Raw genomic sequence first — 18,693 nt, forward strand, 5'->3', positions numbered from 1 at the left:
GGTGTCTCCACTGCAGTGTATTATGACCCTGGGCGTCCAACAAGCCCACCTCCTCTAGGACTTATTTCCAGTAAACACTTGCTGATTGACTGTATCCCCTCTGAAAGCACTCGACACCACAAGGTTATAGAGAGGGTGTGTGTTCAACAATGTGATGGGATATGGAGGCAAGCTCGAAAATAAATTGGCATTGTAGTCTAACAGATCTAATTATTCTGGTGGGAATATGACTGATATATTTCACTTCATCCTGGTTGTAAGGTTTGAAACATTTATATTATGAATAAATAAAAATAAAATATGAGTCTAAGACTCAACAAAAGCACACTGTGTTGTTCTGCAACTTTTCTGTATAAAAACGGTTTTCATTGTCACCCACCTGTCACTCCCTCCATAAGTCTTGTTCTAAAAATACTTATAAAAATATAAAAATACCCCTTATGAATATCATAGCTTACGAATTGTTGAAACGAAGAGTGAGCACTGCTTTGTTCCACTCCTACGCAACAACAACAATAATTCTATTCACCAGCAAATCTGCTATGATTTTCAAAACAAATGCAGTGTGTTAACTTGGCTGCCAATAGGCAAGCATGCTTTGTAAGGGTGAAAACATCGGCAGTGTATCAAATACTTGTTCTCCCCACTGTATATTTCGTTTTTTCTTGCTTTTTGTTGAAAAAAACACATTTTGAAATGTTTTGTTGGCCAGTAACCATTACTGTTCTGCATTTGAATTTACCATACCATATTGACATTTCTGTTAGATACTACATTGTTTTTAATTCATAATAAAAAATGGCCTAATAAAATGAGAAAATAAACAGATATAGCATTGACAAAATCCAAACCAGAGACTGAACATTTGGTAGGACAGACATTTGCCACAATACACCTGCTAATTACCACCTCCACCATTTAACCAACATTCACTGCCAATACTAGCGACTTTGATAGGAACATTTACAAAGTATTTAGGATACTGAAGCATTTGAAAATACTGCATCTAACTATTTATGGTAAAGTTGCCTTGGTCAACTCCCTGGTGATCTCACAATTCCCTTATTCATAGCACTACCAGCACCAAGATTATCTTTTTTTAAGAATCTTGTGAAAACTAAGTATTTCATTTATATTGGTCAATAGGTAAAATGGGCAATATTAAATCAATCTCTGAAAGCTTTTATTATACTGAAACAAAAATTAAAGGAACACCTAAATCACACATCAGGTCTCAATGAACAAAATATATTAAAGATCTAAATCTTTACTGTACATTGTGTAATTCGTTATGTACACAATTATGTAACAATGGTCAATGGAAACCAGAATCACCAACCGACTGAGGATTAGATTCAAACTGAAAATCTAAATAAATAATTGGAATCACAAGATGTTCCAACTTCATCAAGCGTGAATTTCATCATGGCAACTCATAATGTGACTCATAATGTGACAACGTCTGGACATGCTCATGATGAGAAGGTTGATGGTATCCTGGGGGATCTCCTCCCAGACCTAGATCAGGGCATCAGTGAGCTCCTGGACAGTTTATGGCACTACTTAACAGAATTGGATGCACCAATACATAACGTCCCAGAGGTACTCAGTTGGGATTCAGGTTGTGGGAACATGAGGGACAGTCAATGACATCAATGCCTTCGTCATCCAGGAACTGCCAACACACTCTGGCCACATGAGGCCAGGCATTGTCCTGCACCAGGAGGAACCCAGGGCCCACTGCACCAGCATAAGCTCTGACAATGTGTCTGAGGATTTCATCCCGGTACCTAACAGCAGTCAGGGTACCGTTGGCTAGCACGTGGAGGTCTGTGCGACCCTCCAAGGATACGTCTACCCAGACCATCACTGGCCTGGTTCATGCCAAATGGGACATGATGGATGATGTTGCAGGCAGCATAATGTTCGCCACGGCGTCTCCGGACTCTTTCACGTCCGTCAAGTGCAGTGTGAACCTGCTCTCATCTGTGAAGAGAATGGGGCGCCAATGGTGGACCTGCCAATTCTGGTGTTCTCTGGCGAATGCCAATCGAGCTGCACGGTGCTGGGCTGTGAGCAGAGGTCCCACTAGAGGATGTTGGGCCCTCATGCCACCTTCATGGAGTCTGTTTCTGACAGTTTGGTCAGAAACATGCACACCAGTAGGACACAGGAGGTCATTTTGTAGGGCTCTGGGAGTGCTCCTCCTGCGCCTCTGCACACAGAGGAGCAGATACCGGTCCTGCTGCTGGATTGATGCCATTCTACGGCCCTGTCCAGCTCTCTTCCAGTGACGGCCTGTTTCCTGGTATCTCCATGCCCTTGAGACCGTACTGGGAGACACAACAAACCTTCTTGTGCAAGCTGAATGGGCTGCAGGTACCGCCTCATGCTACCAGTGGTGAAAAGGATACTAGTAAAACACAAAACTAGAGTAGAATCTATCAGGAAGGATAATGAGAGAGCAGAGCAGTTGTCTGTGGCAATCTCCTGCAAAAAGACACTCCTTTTTGGGCATTGTCTAGCTGTTGCCTCTCCTGTGCACCTGTTATCACTTTTATTTGCACCAAAACAGTGGCAAATAATTCCTAACTGAACAGATTGATATCCTTGAAGTTTAATTGACTTGGTGTTAAAAAAAATGTCCATTAAATACAATCTACAGAATAATAAACATTTCCAGTTCCTGCAGGACATGTTTCTGCAGTGTGAAACTGGAAAACAATATCAAATCATAATGTAGATATTATAATGTAGGTCAAATTAAAGTGACATTTCACCCTGGGGGACACTGTATTGGTTTGTATCATGATTGAGAGATGTCTAGGTCAGTGAGATCTGTTTCACATTTCAATGGCCAAAAGGAGCACACTCAAGTACCTCAACATTTTATTGAAGGGCAAGCAAGATTTGAAAAGGCCATATAGTCATGTTTTGTTTCATTTCTCAAAGCCTCCATGCTATAACAATCATGCTACAAGTCGTTCATTGAGGTTCCTATCTGCAGATATACTGAGAAGTACAAGATGTCAAAGATTAAAAGACTACTCTGGAGGGGCAGTGTTTCCTGCCCACCTAGCTAGCAAAATTACTTTATGTAACATAATGGTGTAACATGTAATGTAACATGTAATGTAACATAATGATCTTACATGATGATTTTGCACCGGATATTAACCAGAGCAGGCTAACAGAGAGTATTTTAGAGACATTGGGAGCTGAATATTTTATCTAGATCAGCCAGCCTATTTTCTCCGACATCCTAAGGAAACATTTTAAATACAAATGGAAGATTGTATTTACCAATTGTATTTTTGACCACAACAGTTTTAACAGGGCAAATATGACAAATTATTAAGTTTATCCTATTGGTGTATGGTTTGCTAATTGCTAAGCAGTGGGAATTGACTGAATACTTCTGTTGGCAATGTTTAGAAACTGCAATAATTACTGAGACCTGTGGCTGGCAATCCTTTACAGTAAAAGGCATACTCTTTATAGATATATCTACTGTCGTTAAAACATCAAGTTGACAACAAATATTGCAGGAAACAATTTTCCTGCTTAACCATGCCTGATAGATAGGAATCTGCCTGTCTTTATACTGTACATGAGCAGAAATGTTTTTATTGGTCTTCAAGCATCTTAGACAAATGTTAATTATTTTACGTTGTTGTTATTCTTGCTATTGAACATTTAGTTGAACGAGGTATTGCATCCTACGTTGAGATTTTGACCAGATTTCATAGAGCTATTAACCAGCAGGTATTTGCTTCAATTCAAATCAACTTGTTTTCATTTTGTTGTGTAAACATTTTTTTTGACATATTTCATTGCCTACATTCGTAAGTTGTATGTTAGTCATGGTATATTAGCTATGCTATATGGTATAATTAACTTAAAATGATAACTGTAGTTGATTGGAAAACTTTTTTAAATGTAAAAAAAAAAAAAAACATTGATAGCTTATGTTTTGTCAAATGTATATGTGAGCAAGTGCCTTTGAATATAGAGAAAAAGTGGGAGGTGGTAGCGCAGTGAAATTTCATTTCTTTAACAATGTCTTTGATTTCATTTTTATAATATGCTCCTTTCAATCGTAGAAAACAGAACATTAAAAATAGCAAACTAGATAAGCATTCTAGCGTGATGTTTATATGGCTATTTCAGGTCTGAGTATATTTGCAGTTCTGTGCCTTTAGGAATATAGCAAAACACAAATGTCTACAATTAATTTTGAAAAGAAAGCACAGCATGGGATTGTTGACAATGGGAATGAAAAGGCTGAATTATACTGGGAGATATGTTCTGCGCTGGGAAATTTCACTAAGATAAGCCCAAAAAGATCCAACACAAAGGGAGTTGCACACGAGAGTTGCCCTCTAGGCGCGAAAGCCCCTTCCGTTCTATCATGACAACTCTGGAACATGTCATTACCACAAATAGTCCTGTAGGCTGTCAGCGGTGGAGTTCCAGTCAAACGCTTTACCAACTTTTCTCGTTCCCTTCCTCCTTTCCACATACTGTAACTACCAAAGTGCCATTTAATATTCACAGGGCTGGCTTGCACTTGAAGCGGATCCATTTAAAGGCACACAAACACGCTACATCGCAGCCGGCATGAAAAACACCTGATAATGTCCTCTGATCCGCTGAGGAGCATATGCTTGAATTTGAAAAGCATATTAGTTACAGCTTGTGTGAAACAGCTAAAGAGAAAGGACTATGTGACGTGATGTGAAGAGGTGCTTTAAAAAAAAATCCATAATTTATTTCACTCTGCACGCCAGCCTATTCTTACTAATTGTGGCCAATTAACTCAATTCATTAAACGTGATTAGCCAAAGAAGCAATTCAAAAGTTATTTACTCGTGCAACTACAGGGAAAGAGAGCTTTCCATCTTTTTTCCTTTCCCCTCTTTTAATATAAATGTCAGAATCAAGTGAATTTGCCACTTTAACTGGAAAACCTCTCCTATGAGCTCAAACTCGGGCTAATATTCAATTAAAGTGGATTAGACCTATAAATCCTATCTTTACAGACTAGAACAGTTCATTGTAGACAATTCCATGGATATAAAGACTATGAGCAAAGACAGAAGATATTTAAGAATAGAAAAGTTAAAGCACTCAGATGTTCACCAGTTTAGGGAAGTTCCTAATTAAGACCTAAATGACTAGGTAAAGGGAATTCATAACAAACTGGCTACTCATAACTAACCAGTGACCTGGTTTAGAGAGCTAAACATAGCAGAGAAATTCTAATTCGTACCACTCTGACTGTGGGATATGAAACTGCAAAAGTCACACAGTGGACATTATTTTCTTAGAGGACAACAATGTCACATAGGTTATTTATATATTTTTTGTTAAGTCATCCTTCAATAAGACCATGCACTCAGAGCCATTAAATTTGTTACAAAGATGAACTACAAAATCGATTATTTAACAGCACCACTGAAAAACCAAGATGACTTGAGAACAAGGAAATACTTTGATTGTGAACCATATCCATATAGGAGCTAGCTTGTCAATCAACCAAAATATGCCAAAAAATATACCCCTATACCAGAGATTTACCTTGCTAGCTAGCCAATGACTTTACATACATAACCACATTTGTTTACTTCTTCAGAGAAATCACAGAATGCTGTTAAGGGATAGACATTTGATCACCTGGGGATCCGCTGTACAACAGCATCTGATGAGAGGCTATTGCATTGACTTTGCAACAACATGTAATAATGTCAGCTAACTAATAACTTAGCAACAGTAGCTAGTTAGCTTTTGGTGGAAGAATACAAGATGGTGCGTGATGGGCTGGTTAGCAGAATCCCTTTCATTACAAATATGGGGGTATCCCCGACACAGATTTAGCCCAGTCCAGTAGAATATTTTTATTTCCAATGATATTTTTTCAATGAGCTTGATTTTGAATCCAGGACTTGGTGTAATGAGTAAACTAACTAAAACAGATCAAATTATGTGCCTTTTATAACGCAATCATATGGCTGATATGGTACAAACATCATTGAGAGATTTACATACTGCAAGTTTGCATACCCTGGCAGAAATTGTGAAATTATGGCATTGATTTTGAAAATATGACTGATCACGCAAAAAAACTGTCTATTATTTAAGGAGAGTGATCATATGAAGCCATTTATTATCACATAGTTGTTTGGCTCCTTTTTAAATCATAATGATAACAGAAATTACCCAAATGGCCCTGATCAAAAGTTTACATACCCTTGAATGTTTGGCCTTGAATTTCCCACAACTGTGGCTTTTTAAATTGCAACTAGTGTCTGTGTATTATTAGGCAATGAGTTAGTTAGCTCTCATGTGGATGCACTGAGCAGGCTAGATACTGAGTCATGGGGAGCAGAAAAGAACTGTTCAAAAGACCTGCGTAACAAGGTAATGGAACTTTATAAAGATGGAAAAGAATATAAAAAGATATCCAAAGCCTTGCAAATGCCAGACAATGACCCTAAGCACAAGGCCAAGTTGACCCTCCAGTGGTTACAGCAGAAAAAGGTGAAGGTTCTGGAGTAACCATCACAGTCTCCTTGCCTTAATATCATAGAGCCACTCTGGGGAGATCTCAAACGTGCGGTTCATGCAAGACAACCAGACAAAACTTTGCATGACCTGGAGGCATTTTGCCAAGACGAATTGGCAGCAATATCACCTGCCAGAACTCGAGGCCTCATAGACAACTATTACAAAAGAATGCATGCTGTCATTGATACTAAAGGGGGCAATACACAGTATTAGACTTTTGAACAGGGGTCAGTAAAAAAAATATTTTTTGCCATGTTTTGCTTTATGATTATGCAATTCTGTTATGACCTACAGTTGAATGTGAATCCCATAGTTTTCTTTACAAATGGTACATATATTACCAATTCTCCAAGGGTATGCAAACTTTTAAGCACAACTGTATATGCATTTGACGCGACCAACCCATGTACATCATAACAGACACTTTTATCTGGAATAAATTCTGCATTAAGCTTTTTCTAGAGGTCATACGATGTGAAGGGCAAGACCTAGCAAAGACTGCTTTTTCCATTGCTTGGTAAATCATTACAGTCTGGCCAATCAGCTTAATGTTGTAAATGCCAAACCTCTATGACTTGTCAAAATCATCCCATTTGTATCTGAGATATCACACATCACGCACATACACGTGAACTGAGACATTTCCTTAGTCCCCTTCCCAATTTCATCATGAAGGGACAACAATTAGTGTTATACACCTCATTAGTACCAAAACAGCTTTTTGGGCATTACCTCAAATTACCATTAGGAGATACTTGCAGTTAACACTTTAATGTCTGCCCTCCAATTTGCTTTATGACCCATTAACGGATGCTTATATTTAATCAGCCCATTGGCTTCCTTGTTAGGGGGTAAATTAAAACTGTTAAATGGAAATCATGGTGCATTATTTGTTCCACACTAAAGACAAAATGTAGATGTCCAATGTCCTCAAACATAACTACAATCTAAAACTCTTATGTTACAATGAATTCAGGTGGGCTTGGTTTGATAGCCAAAAACATTGGTCAGAATGGGATGTTACCTTCTCCAGGCCCTCTTCCTTTAGGTTGATGATGTCCAAGTCAAAGTCTGTGCGGAGGCCGCTGGTCCTGTTGAAAGACAGCCTGCCTGTCAGACCTTCCCAATGGGACTGCAAAGAGACAAACACACAACCACATTTAGCATTGGTTCTAAAAAATAAGCATTTGAATACATACACAAACAAGCACTTACCAAACACACACATTCATACGCAAAACAGGACCGAAAGGCAGGCACGCGCACAAACACACACACACACACACACACACAAACACACGCGGCTGCATTTCCTTTTTAATTACATTTTACATCCCAACGCTTCAGACACTTTTTCCCTGCAGACCATAGTGTTAATTAAGGACCATCTCCTTCGCTTGATTCCCCAGGAGGAAGGGGGAAAAAACACATTACGGCCCCCCACACCCAACCCACTGCCCCTCTCTCTCCCTCCCTCCCACCAGAGCCCTCCTCCTGTTTCACCCAGCACAGAGAGGTTCCTGTTACCCCTGGCACTGATGGAGCTACTTATTGAGCTACTGAGATAACACAGTGCCCTAACTTACACTCCGGGCCAGGCTAGTGATGTACACTGGGTTCTGTGGCACCATGACATCATGTTCTACAACCCTAATCGGACAATTCTGAGTCTCAGTCATCAGACTCTCTCTTGTTAGATGAAATAAGAGCTGTTTATATTTCAGTCTCATTATACAGACTGAACAGAAGAGAGCACCATTTACCATTTGATTAAAAAAAAATATTGCCATCTACATATAAGAATTTAGTTAGATATTACAATTAAATTGTTGTGAGCAGCTGATTATTGTAAGACACTGTTCATGAAGAAGATTTTTAACCAGATAACACTGATTTTGTGTATAGAAATGGGTCTTGACCCCTGACAATGTTGCCTTATTTATTTGTCACCTTATCTAATAAACTTCCTTGTGTTTCCAGATTCCTAAAAAAATATTTATACAGATATTTATTTGTGGTGAAGAGTTTACAAAAAATGTGGTTGTTTTCCGATTATTAAGTACATCAGTTCAATTAGTTGCATTCCATTTCCATTTCTTGTTTTTTTTTGTGAGCTCACCATGCCATTTCTCTAGAGAGATATCTAACGGCTCACAAGAGAAACTGGAACAAACTTACTGGGACAAGAATGACCTAAAAAAAAACAGTAAGCACTCGGCACTATTTACAATTCAAATGACATAGTTTTAGTCACATTATGTTTTCTTAAATTTGTTCGAAGTCTGACATCGTGTGGATGTATCAGAACAACAGAATGGTGTTGGCATTAACCAGTCTTTAATTAAACTGTTTAATATGAGTAGAATTCTCAGGACAGTTTCTCTCCCCAATGTGTGCTCTGGTCACAAATACAAACATAGGAAACTCAGTCCCGTATTAGGAATTCAACAGTTGTCAGAATTCTGCCTGACAACAAATTCTTAACAGGTATGACGTGATGTAAATCACACATACAAATCAGACAAAAACAAGACACTCAGCATCACCTCTTTTATGAAACTCATAAAGCGGCCTCCGAACCTCCAGGGTTTGTGGCGGTGGCATTGCAGCGAGTTGACCGTCATCTGTGGGGCATGCTGGTAAGACACGGACACGATGTGGACCGCGTCATACGTCAGAGCAGCGTCTGTCTGGAATAAAGGGGGACATTATTTCAGCTGACGGCTGTGAACTAGGAGTGTCATCCTCACCGCGCCCCAGTCCCAGCAAAAGCTATGCTAACAAGGAGAAATCACAGCGCTCTGATTTTTCCTTATGATTTCTCTTCCAAATAGCAAGCATTAAGAAGTGAGCTCCATAATTTATGTTGGTACCTCTTGCGCTCAGTGGCTTTTGTAAATATGGATATGAGGCTTTCCAGGCGAGTACTATTCAATTATAGGAGCCTGTGTTTGTATCACCTACATACTATGTCATAAGGTGTTCCGGGAGAATGTAGTAGTGTGTGCTACATGTAATGAGCCCACTCTCCATAAAACCTCCTTACATACTTAATGAGAGCTGCAAGAGTTCATGTGGGTGTATTTGAACCCTAGTCAAATACAATAATACATATAAACAAACAAAGAGGGATTGCTACAATGAAATATTCATAATGAATATATAACTTGCGTGTAGAACTCTTTATCTTCTATTAGCTACACTTTCTTATTAACTTAGAGCGTAAAGGCTGGTTTTATTGGAGTATCAGGGATTGGATTTGTGTCCATTGTGATGGGATTTGAGAATTACTATGAGCTCCCCTGAATACTTTGAGTTACTTCAAAATTGAGTACACTGTGACCACCACGCATCTAAGTGGTTGTTAGCTGACATTATAATCCAAATAGGCTCCAAATCATTATAATCAGTATGGGCATAATTAGTGGTACCATACATAGTATATCAGCAGCAGCTGTAGTTAAAAAGAGCATATGTTTCTAAAAAGAAACACAAATATTATATTCTCGAGACATGCTAACCTCCCACTATTTCAATTACAGGTTAGCAGTGTTAGTAAGTCATGTATGATTATTCACAATAATGGTAGCATGTACTGTACATTAACAGAGAGGGATTTACAATAAACGTGTACATTCATGTTAAGGATTATATTTTAATCTCCATTAGCTAGTAAGTAGCAGCTACTCCTGGGGTCGACACAAAAGATTCAAAATGAGGTAATATGGAACAGGAATGTACAGTACATTAACAGAACTTGATACATTAAAAATAAAACATTGCAATTCATTGCTCAACTAAGACAAACACATTGTAGTCAAGCATTAAATGTTTGAATTTTTTAACATTCATATTATATATTTAAATACTTTTAGTCCCCTAAAAAACAGATCTACTTCAGCTGAAGTAAATTACAGCTGACCGTGTGCACAGTAATCTCAATGTGTCAAATTTAAAAAGAGCTGAAGTTCAAAGCCCACACCTCATCCATTCCAGAATCCTGGAATAGAATAATTAGCAAAAAAAATTAAAGTGGAAGTCGGAAATCTGGAAATCTGGAATTTTAGTAAACAAACTGCACTTTTTCCAGTGGTGTCTGGGCAGCACAATTTCAACCACAACAGCAGACCAAAAACATACCGTCATAATCCCCTCCAGAAGGCCAGAATCTGGCTTGGGCGGTATCTGTCTCTCTTGGGACCACTTCTCCACGATGGATGCCACCTGAGGATTGTCCACGTTAAGGATGCGAAAGCCTGTCATGTTGACGCCACAGAAACGATAGGGCTCCAGGTCAATGGCCATGAGGTCCTTCAGAAGAAAAGGACCAGAACAGAGAAAAAGAGATCTGGTTTGGGTTTAGACTGCTGGGATTGGGGTCTTATTGTTACTAGAGAAGCCACTTTGTTATCACATAAAAGGAGAAGATAGATTGAGGTAAAAGGGAGATATATGAGGGCAAAATAAAGGATTGTGTTTTGAGCCATCTGGAGGATAAGGGTATGGAGTTTGTCAAGTGTGTAACTCTGGCACCAAAGCCTTGCTCTTGGTTTAATTGACAGTCTCTCTCTGTGTGGTTAAAACATCATCCGTTCTCTAAGCCTCATTCACAGATGGATTTTGGTATGGAAGCTAAGGTAGGTTCACTGAAATGACCAGCTGAAAACCATGTGTAATGGACGTCCCCAAAATGAAATTACAAATCAACGTTTTCCAATTCAACTCAACCTGCACCTTTGTGACCAGACACAACCTCAACTGGAAGTACAAACGGAACACTTTCAGACATGTTACCGTGATACAGAGGGACCAGGCAAGACTCTGTCATTAAAATACATTTGCTAAAGGTTTATATAACCAGGTTGCTGTGCAGAAGTAAAACCTGAAACCTGAAGGTATGACATTTAACTTTGTGTTCTGCCGCTGCGGCTTTTCCTAAATGTGAGTAAATGAGGCAGACGACGTTCACTGCCTAAAAGGGGAACCACTTAATCTGCTGGATCCAATTAATAATGTTGCCTCTACAGTCCCTCTGCAACACATAAGCAAACATAGATTTCTCCAAGCAACTGTAATTTCTAGGGCAGCCATCCCGGCTCAAGTGTGAAGTCACATGTCGACACAAATCGTGTTGGAATGGGCCACGGGGCCTTGGAAATGACATTTGGAGGAACATAATAGATATTTCATTAGCACCCTGTGGGGTTAGTGCTGGGGGAATGGGAGCGTGTAAGACACACACTGACGACTGCATGCCTCCAGATACACAACATTTTACTTTTTTTCTCTCCACACTGAGTAAGGTTCAAACGCCACTCAAATTGTTACCATGGAGGATCAAAGAAAGTCTCTGTCGTATTGAATGCCATTTCTGGGAACAGCACATAGCATAACTACAGGTTACGGGCAACATGTTTATTGTGAAGCGAAATTTCATTGGAAATTGTGTTTGCAGTATTAGAACAAAGTTAGATTGATCTACATTGTCTAGTTTTAAAACATCAAACTTGCATCAAGGCAGATATGTCTTCATAGAGCAACATCAGAATGATCTGTACTTAGCAAAGCAGCTAGGCCAGCTTGAAATGTTGCAGCAGTTAGCTGGGAAGGCATGCACGTTGAGACAAAGTCTATTGCACATTTTTGCAACAGAAAGTCAAACAAAACAGAGAACGAATTGTTGTTAAGAGGTACTGTTATTGTGAAAACACATCTCATCTCCTCGTATTGTCTTCTGTCAGCTATTCCACAAGATGAAAATAAAAAAAAAATGTCTAGATTGTTCACATCTTAGTCAACTTTGCTTGGAGGATCAGGCATAACAGCCATTCTAATAATTTGAGAGGAGGTCAATGTCAACCTGGGAAAACTCTGCAGTTGTCAAACAGCATTAGCCTACATACAGTATCAGTGCTGCTTCTGTGCCTTCAGAATGCAGTAACGCACTGACTTGATAGTGATCAAATGTAAAAGGAGGTAGAAAACATATGACGTTCTCACTAGAGGTTTTTGGAGCTAATTCTGTACGGTGTAAAGGACGAAACCATGATAGTCTCATTTCAGAGAACAAGGCTCCTGCCTGTGTCCAAGTTGCCCTCACCCAGGATGAGAAAACAGAAATATCAAAGAATATTATAGCAAGAAACAGAATTTCCTGACAAGCTTCATATGTATGTATACATCATTCATGTTAGTTTTAAGATAAATAATTTCAGTTAGTTTCAAGGCATCATATATAACCTTGTGTATGTATATTACATAGCGGTCCCATATCTTTCGAAGAAGGCATCCTATGCATTGGGTAATGTTTTGTAGATCAGTGGTTCTCAAACACATTGTGTAAGTGGACCCATTTTGGTATAGTCAATTCATCAGGGACACCTTTGTAATCAGAGCCCAACTCGAGTGAGATAAAATAGCATACATTGAGCTTTGCTATCAGTTTAGCAGACTGTGGCTCAACGAACCAAGCTCTGGGAAGGAGCATTGTATATGCACTCCCTAGGCCAGATAATTGCAGTTTGTAAGATAATTGTGTTGTTTTTAAAGCTAATATCCTGACATCCTATCGTTGTTTCCATGAGGCAATGAACAACCTTTGGAACCTTTAAAGCTTGAATTTCAGTAAATTAACTTTAAATAAACAGGAGAGAAAACAGGGAAATACAGGAAGTATTACATTAATTGGTAGATGCCTGTCGATAATCGATCTCTGTGTCTAAATTAATTCTGCTGACCTCTTGATGAAAATGTGTTTAATCTGATGATGGCAAAACAAATAGTATACATTTGATATTTGATCTGATCGTAGCCTGAGCAGAAGGTTTTGCTTCCGCTGACTCCCGATTGAGAACTATTGCCGTAGCTGTTGCAGTCAACAAACTATTATGTAAAATCAATGTTTTACTTGGACTGAAATAGGTGCCTATACTCATTCTGGGTGCCGATACAGTTTATATTTAGATGCAGGAGCTCCACAATACCGCAGAGCTATTATTCTGTAAGAGGAACAGGAGTTCATGCAGTAGAACATCTGAGGTTCTGGTATTCGGCTCTGATCGACAGTCAACAGCACTGTAAAAATTCATACTAAGCTAAATGTGTATGTTCATTTCATAACATGTTTAAATGACCAACAATCAATAACTGAACCTTTGCTCTGACACTCTGGTTGCGATGTATACAATGTGACAACAGAGAAGGCTGTGACTACGGTTATGAAGTGCCTGGTGTGATAGGCCGACTGAACGGTGACGTATGGTGGAACCATGCCATTGCCATCCTGTCGAGCATGAAAGGTGACACGTGTCACGCCTTCCCAGTATGTCATATTGCATTATCACAACAGACTGGCCAAGTCCATCATGCTAGGATCTGTCTAGCCCCCATTCTACCATCCCATGTCTCTGACTGTGTGTGTGTGTATGTGTGTGTGTGTGTGTGTGCGTATTTGACAGAGAGAGATACAGACAGATAAAGAGACTAAGAGAGTAGGAGAGAGCCAGAAGAACAGAGGGTGGTTTCTGCCCAATAGGAAGACATCCAGCACCAGCCCTATCACCATGGGGACCACTGTATTCATCCTACCCTGTCTATTGTCACTAGAGCGAAGGATTAAATCTGTGCAGCTCAGCCTTGTACTCTGCTGGGAGCAGGGCTGGGCACAGGGCAACATAACAAACCCAAGGGAGGTCACTGTCTTCTACTAATGCGTTTTCGTATTGTGAGTTAGTGTTTCTGACCTCCTCCCAATTCAATAAGTCAGTAGGGAATATTAAAAGTGGAACTGCAAACAGTTAATTTATTATTCGTCACGAATTATCCGACATCATACACAATAGGGCTAATCATGAAGCTAACTTCCTAACTAAGACGTATTGCGGGGTAGCTGCATGAATATTTGTTTCCTCATTCAACTGTCGTTCTCCGTAGTTACTCCCAATCTGTTGCCTTTACACTAGCTTTTCAAAGACTTCTGCTGACTTGAACAACAAGAGAAGTGTTTACAGGCGGCTGACTATTGAAGACTCCATTATGCTGCCAGTTTGTCAAACAAAATTGATATTGTGGACCGGATCCAAACCCCCATCAGCAATTACACACCATTCATCAGAAAATAAAACGGCGGGGATATGGGAACAAATGAGACTAGATTTGCATTAGCAAGCATCGTACATTACCAGAGTGGTGAAGATGTAGTGGTAGTACTCTGTCATCATTCCCATCGTCTGGGCCTGTAGGGGAGAGAAAAAACCGAGGGATGAGGACGGAGAGAAGAGATGAGGACGGAGAGAAGAGATGTGGATGGAGAGACAAGACAGTGAAGAAGGTCACTGTGTCACGCTTGGTTAATTTGCAATCAATATAAACAGTCAAAATAAACAACAGCGAACCATCCCGGCGCCGCCAGGTCTGGTTTCAGGGGGTGATGGGAAAGAAAAGACACAGGCCTTAATGAGTGTATTGACCGTCACTGTGCGTCACAGAATTTGACAGAAGCCTGTGCTATTGTTTCGCCACGCGTAAAAGTAGAAGCAAATTGTGATTCCTAGGAGCCGGCGGGCTTTTCGACGGCATGCATTTAAACAGTTTGCAATTGCTCTCGTCATGTCACTCCCCACCTGGTGAAAGGCGGCCTTCAATCAATAGGAGAGCAGTTATCTGTTCCTCCAATCATCCTATCACACCATCCCACCATCAGCAGCACCACTCGTTTCACTCAATCTACATTCAAATGTTCTACATTCCCATGGTGACACTGCTTAATTGTACCATCTGTTGTGAATACCTTAGGTTTTGTAAATAAATATAAATATATATTTCTTATTTAGCCAAAGTCTCTTCTCCATCTACTGCATCAACAGCAAATTTGTGACACTAGAAATGCTATTAGGGGATTCGTTATGTCAGACGGATGACAATTTCTATGATTTGTTGGATGATTACCTTCCTAAAATGTCATTTTCATTACAGGGTAACTACCACTAAAAATCCGTTTTCGGGTTTAGTGAGACACAAACATTCTGGTCCGCATTTTGACAACTGCAAAGGTGATATGCAGTATGTTGGTCTTTCAGAGCCATTGAATAGTGTAATGTACTATACTAGAGGCACTTTATAAAGGTGATGCACTCTCAAATCAAGTGAGGGGTTCAGACAGCAGCAAGACAGTGGTGTTGTAGTTTTTCCATCTGCTGGCCTATTTAAAAAAAAATTCAGTTCCTATAACTGACCTTATTCTACGGTGCTTTAATCCATTTTACCCTACAGTGCCATAATGTAGCTACTGGCAACAGCCAATGAGCCCTCAACAGTCAACACTGGAAACCAAAACAATGATGGATCAATTCTCCCGGCGTTCCCTGGCTGAGGCAGGATGGTGTTGTTTCAGGACAGGCACCCAGAGGTGTAGCTGAACATCCCACTTTCAGATTAGTGGTCTGATCAGGTTGATGAATGTTTTCACATGCAAAGGTGATTATGCTTTAATAGAGTGTAACTATTCATTTACAGATACAAACTGTACCTCCCATAAACTGCACTTTCAAAGTCACATGAAGATGAATTTGTTTAGTGTCTCTGCATTCCATTAACTGACTCGCCCGCTTCCTCATCAACCTCATTTCATTTCATTGGCCCAGACCTCTCCTTCCCTCCCCAGGTGGCCGTGCCACTTAAAGAAACGTAACAAAGTGCCCCCAGGTTGGAAACGTCGCTAAAAGGGGCTTGAGCTTTTCAAAAGACACCAGGGATGTGGTTCCGGGTCAGGTTCAGGATGTAGGTCCTGCATGGTATAACACATTTTCTCCATACCTTGAGGGGGGATATGAACTGATTTGGGGAAGCGTTTTTTCAGGTGGGTCTGAAAGTGTTTTACAGACCAACAGGTAAAAAGCAGGGCTTCGTTGAATGCAGTGCACAGCAAAACCCAGATGAATGCAGTGCACTGCTACAGTGTTGGAGGACCATTTCATATTCTTTAGGACTGATACAAGATACAGTTGCTGAGCTATGCACCATTGTCCAACAGCAGTGGCTATGTATTTCTTTGTCTTTAGTAATGTCATATAGAATCAAACAGCAAATACCAATTATGCTGAAGCCACAGATGATGGTTGAAGCCACAGCATCACAGAAGCCATCGCGCATCTGTTGTTATTCATTCAGGATTATCCAAAATCATGGCAGCGACCACATGAACGCAGAACTGTTTCGAAACAAATCCTATTCTTTTTCAGAATAAAAATGACAAAAATTTCTATTTCTCTTGGTCTCACAACAAAACTAAGCCAAAACAAACTGCAAATTCAGACAATACGTTCCTAGAGCTCATTGATGTCTTAACATGCTGGGAATTTTGGGCCAAATGCAGCACGTTTCACTACTTCATCCAGAAATAAGGGAATCTGTCCATATGATGTTGGTTTCCAATTATAGGAGGACTATGTATAAAATGCTTTCTCCTTTCTGAATGGTTAAAAAAAATATAGATTAAAATGCCCTTAAATTAAATCTGAAAATCTGCACTAGTCAATGTATTCTTTCAAATACAGAATGTTGGAGGACAGAGCAAAAATAACAGAAAAAACATTGCCATCTAAATCTTTTAGTGCTGAAATATATAATCTTTTCAGCCATCCCCAAGTTTTTACAACATCCAAATTCAATTGAACTACTCATGTCAGAATGAATTAGGATTATATTCTTTGAATGCCATTTTTTGCCTCAAGAAGACATGTCTTTTCATTGCATAAGTGATAAAACTGTTATGGCCTATAAGTAATATATTGCAGTTTATTAGCCAGATTATGAATCATCTTTCACTGGTGTCTACAGATTACAATAGACAATATATCAGCTGAATTCAACAATTTAATCAGAAATTGACATTTGTTGCCAGACACATAATAAATGTTAGTCAGGGGTGATTTACAACATAAAAAAACATAATTTCACGTGTATCTCAGAAGTGTAAAATTAAATATCACATAAAAAAATGCAAGCATTGCAAATGTATTTAAAAATATATTTAAAACAAACTTACAATAATATTTAAAAAAATATACCTTTACATTTCTATTTTAACATTGTTTTTAAGTTTGAGTTATTCTGTATCCAATATCAGTTTATTGTCCCTTTTGTCTCATTTTCTCCTGATCACCTGCCTATGTAGTCTTCCACTTTCCCTGTCCCAAGGTTGGTCATCTTAGTTTCATGTACTTATGGTTTGAGTCCTCTAAAGCCTTGTCATTACCAAGTCTTTGGAGTAAACTATATTAAAAGTATATTACTGCACTCATATATTAATGTGTCCTGCCTCATCCTTGGAAACATTACAGATACAGCAAAAAAGGACAAAGGAATATACACTTTCATGATAAGCCCAATTCTAGAATGTTTGACAATCAAGAATATTAATTTGATCTTGTTTATATTTTGGAACAACCAGTGATGTCCACTCTGGACAGTTTCAGCCTGCTCTTACCTGTTTGAGGATCTGTGCAGCCATTTCGTGGCTACAGTCGAAGATGATGCGAAACTCCCGTCCTCTCTTCATCTCCTTGAGGAGAGGCCGGGTGTCCTCCCCATCGAGGGGGAGCTGACGAATCTTTAACCTGATGTTATACCTGGAGGGGGCCATTATCAGTTCCTGTAGTCTAATAAGACCTTTAGGAAACAAACATCAGAAAGATTATAGCCATGCACAACATGATTTAAATGTCAACACACAAAGATCATTTTTTATTCTATTTCATTTTTAAGTTATTTTTATTTAACCTTCATTTTATTAGGGTCAAATTAAGACAAGGTGTGTGTGTGTGTGTGCGTTTTACAGACGAGCCCAGTGTATTACAACAATTTTTGAAATACCCACAAAATACACATCAAAATAAATACCAAATGCATGCAAGCAGACAGAATGAACAAATCGAACGTTTCACAGAAATAAGGTCCTAATTCGGCCTTGAAAACTGTCTAAGAGACACCAAAACATACAATTTAAATCAAAACGAAATTCTTGAGAAGTTGTATTTAGTTGTTTTGCCATTGATATTACATATATCAGTGTGTTTTATTCCATTTGAGGATGGTGTTACAGATTAAAATGTATAACCAACCCTGAGT

At 39.2% G+C, this 18,693-nt stretch overlaps 1 protein-coding gene across 2 annotated transcripts in view; it reads right to left on the reverse strand.

Annotated features, from left to right (window-relative positions):
• The window catches only part of LOC105019312 (glutamate receptor ionotropic, kainate 3), a 143,457-nt gene that overhangs the window by 49,443 nt on the left and 75,321 nt on the right, over window positions 1-18,693 (reverse strand). For both annotated transcript variants that reach the window (XM_020041430.3, XM_010885385.5), the window contains exons 4-8: window positions 18,053-18,234; window positions 14,748-14,801; window positions 10,708-10,878; window positions 9,114-9,257; window positions 7,592-7,699 (exon numbers count right to left, since the gene is read on the reverse strand). In XM_020041430.3, the coding sequence (XP_019896989.1) occupies window positions 7,592-7,699; window positions 9,114-9,257; window positions 10,708-10,878; window positions 14,748-14,801; window positions 18,053-18,234 (659 nt within the window). The remainder of the gene's footprint in view (window positions 1-7,591; window positions 7,700-9,113; window positions 9,258-10,707; window positions 10,879-14,747; window positions 14,802-18,052; window positions 18,235-18,693) is intronic.

Source organism: Esox lucius, chromosome 20 (genome assembly GCF_011004845.1).
Source record: "Esox lucius isolate fEsoLuc1 chromosome 20, fEsoLuc1.pri, whole genome shotgun sequence".
Lineage (NCBI taxonomy): Eukaryota > Metazoa > Chordata > Actinopteri > Esociformes > Esocidae > Esox > Esox lucius.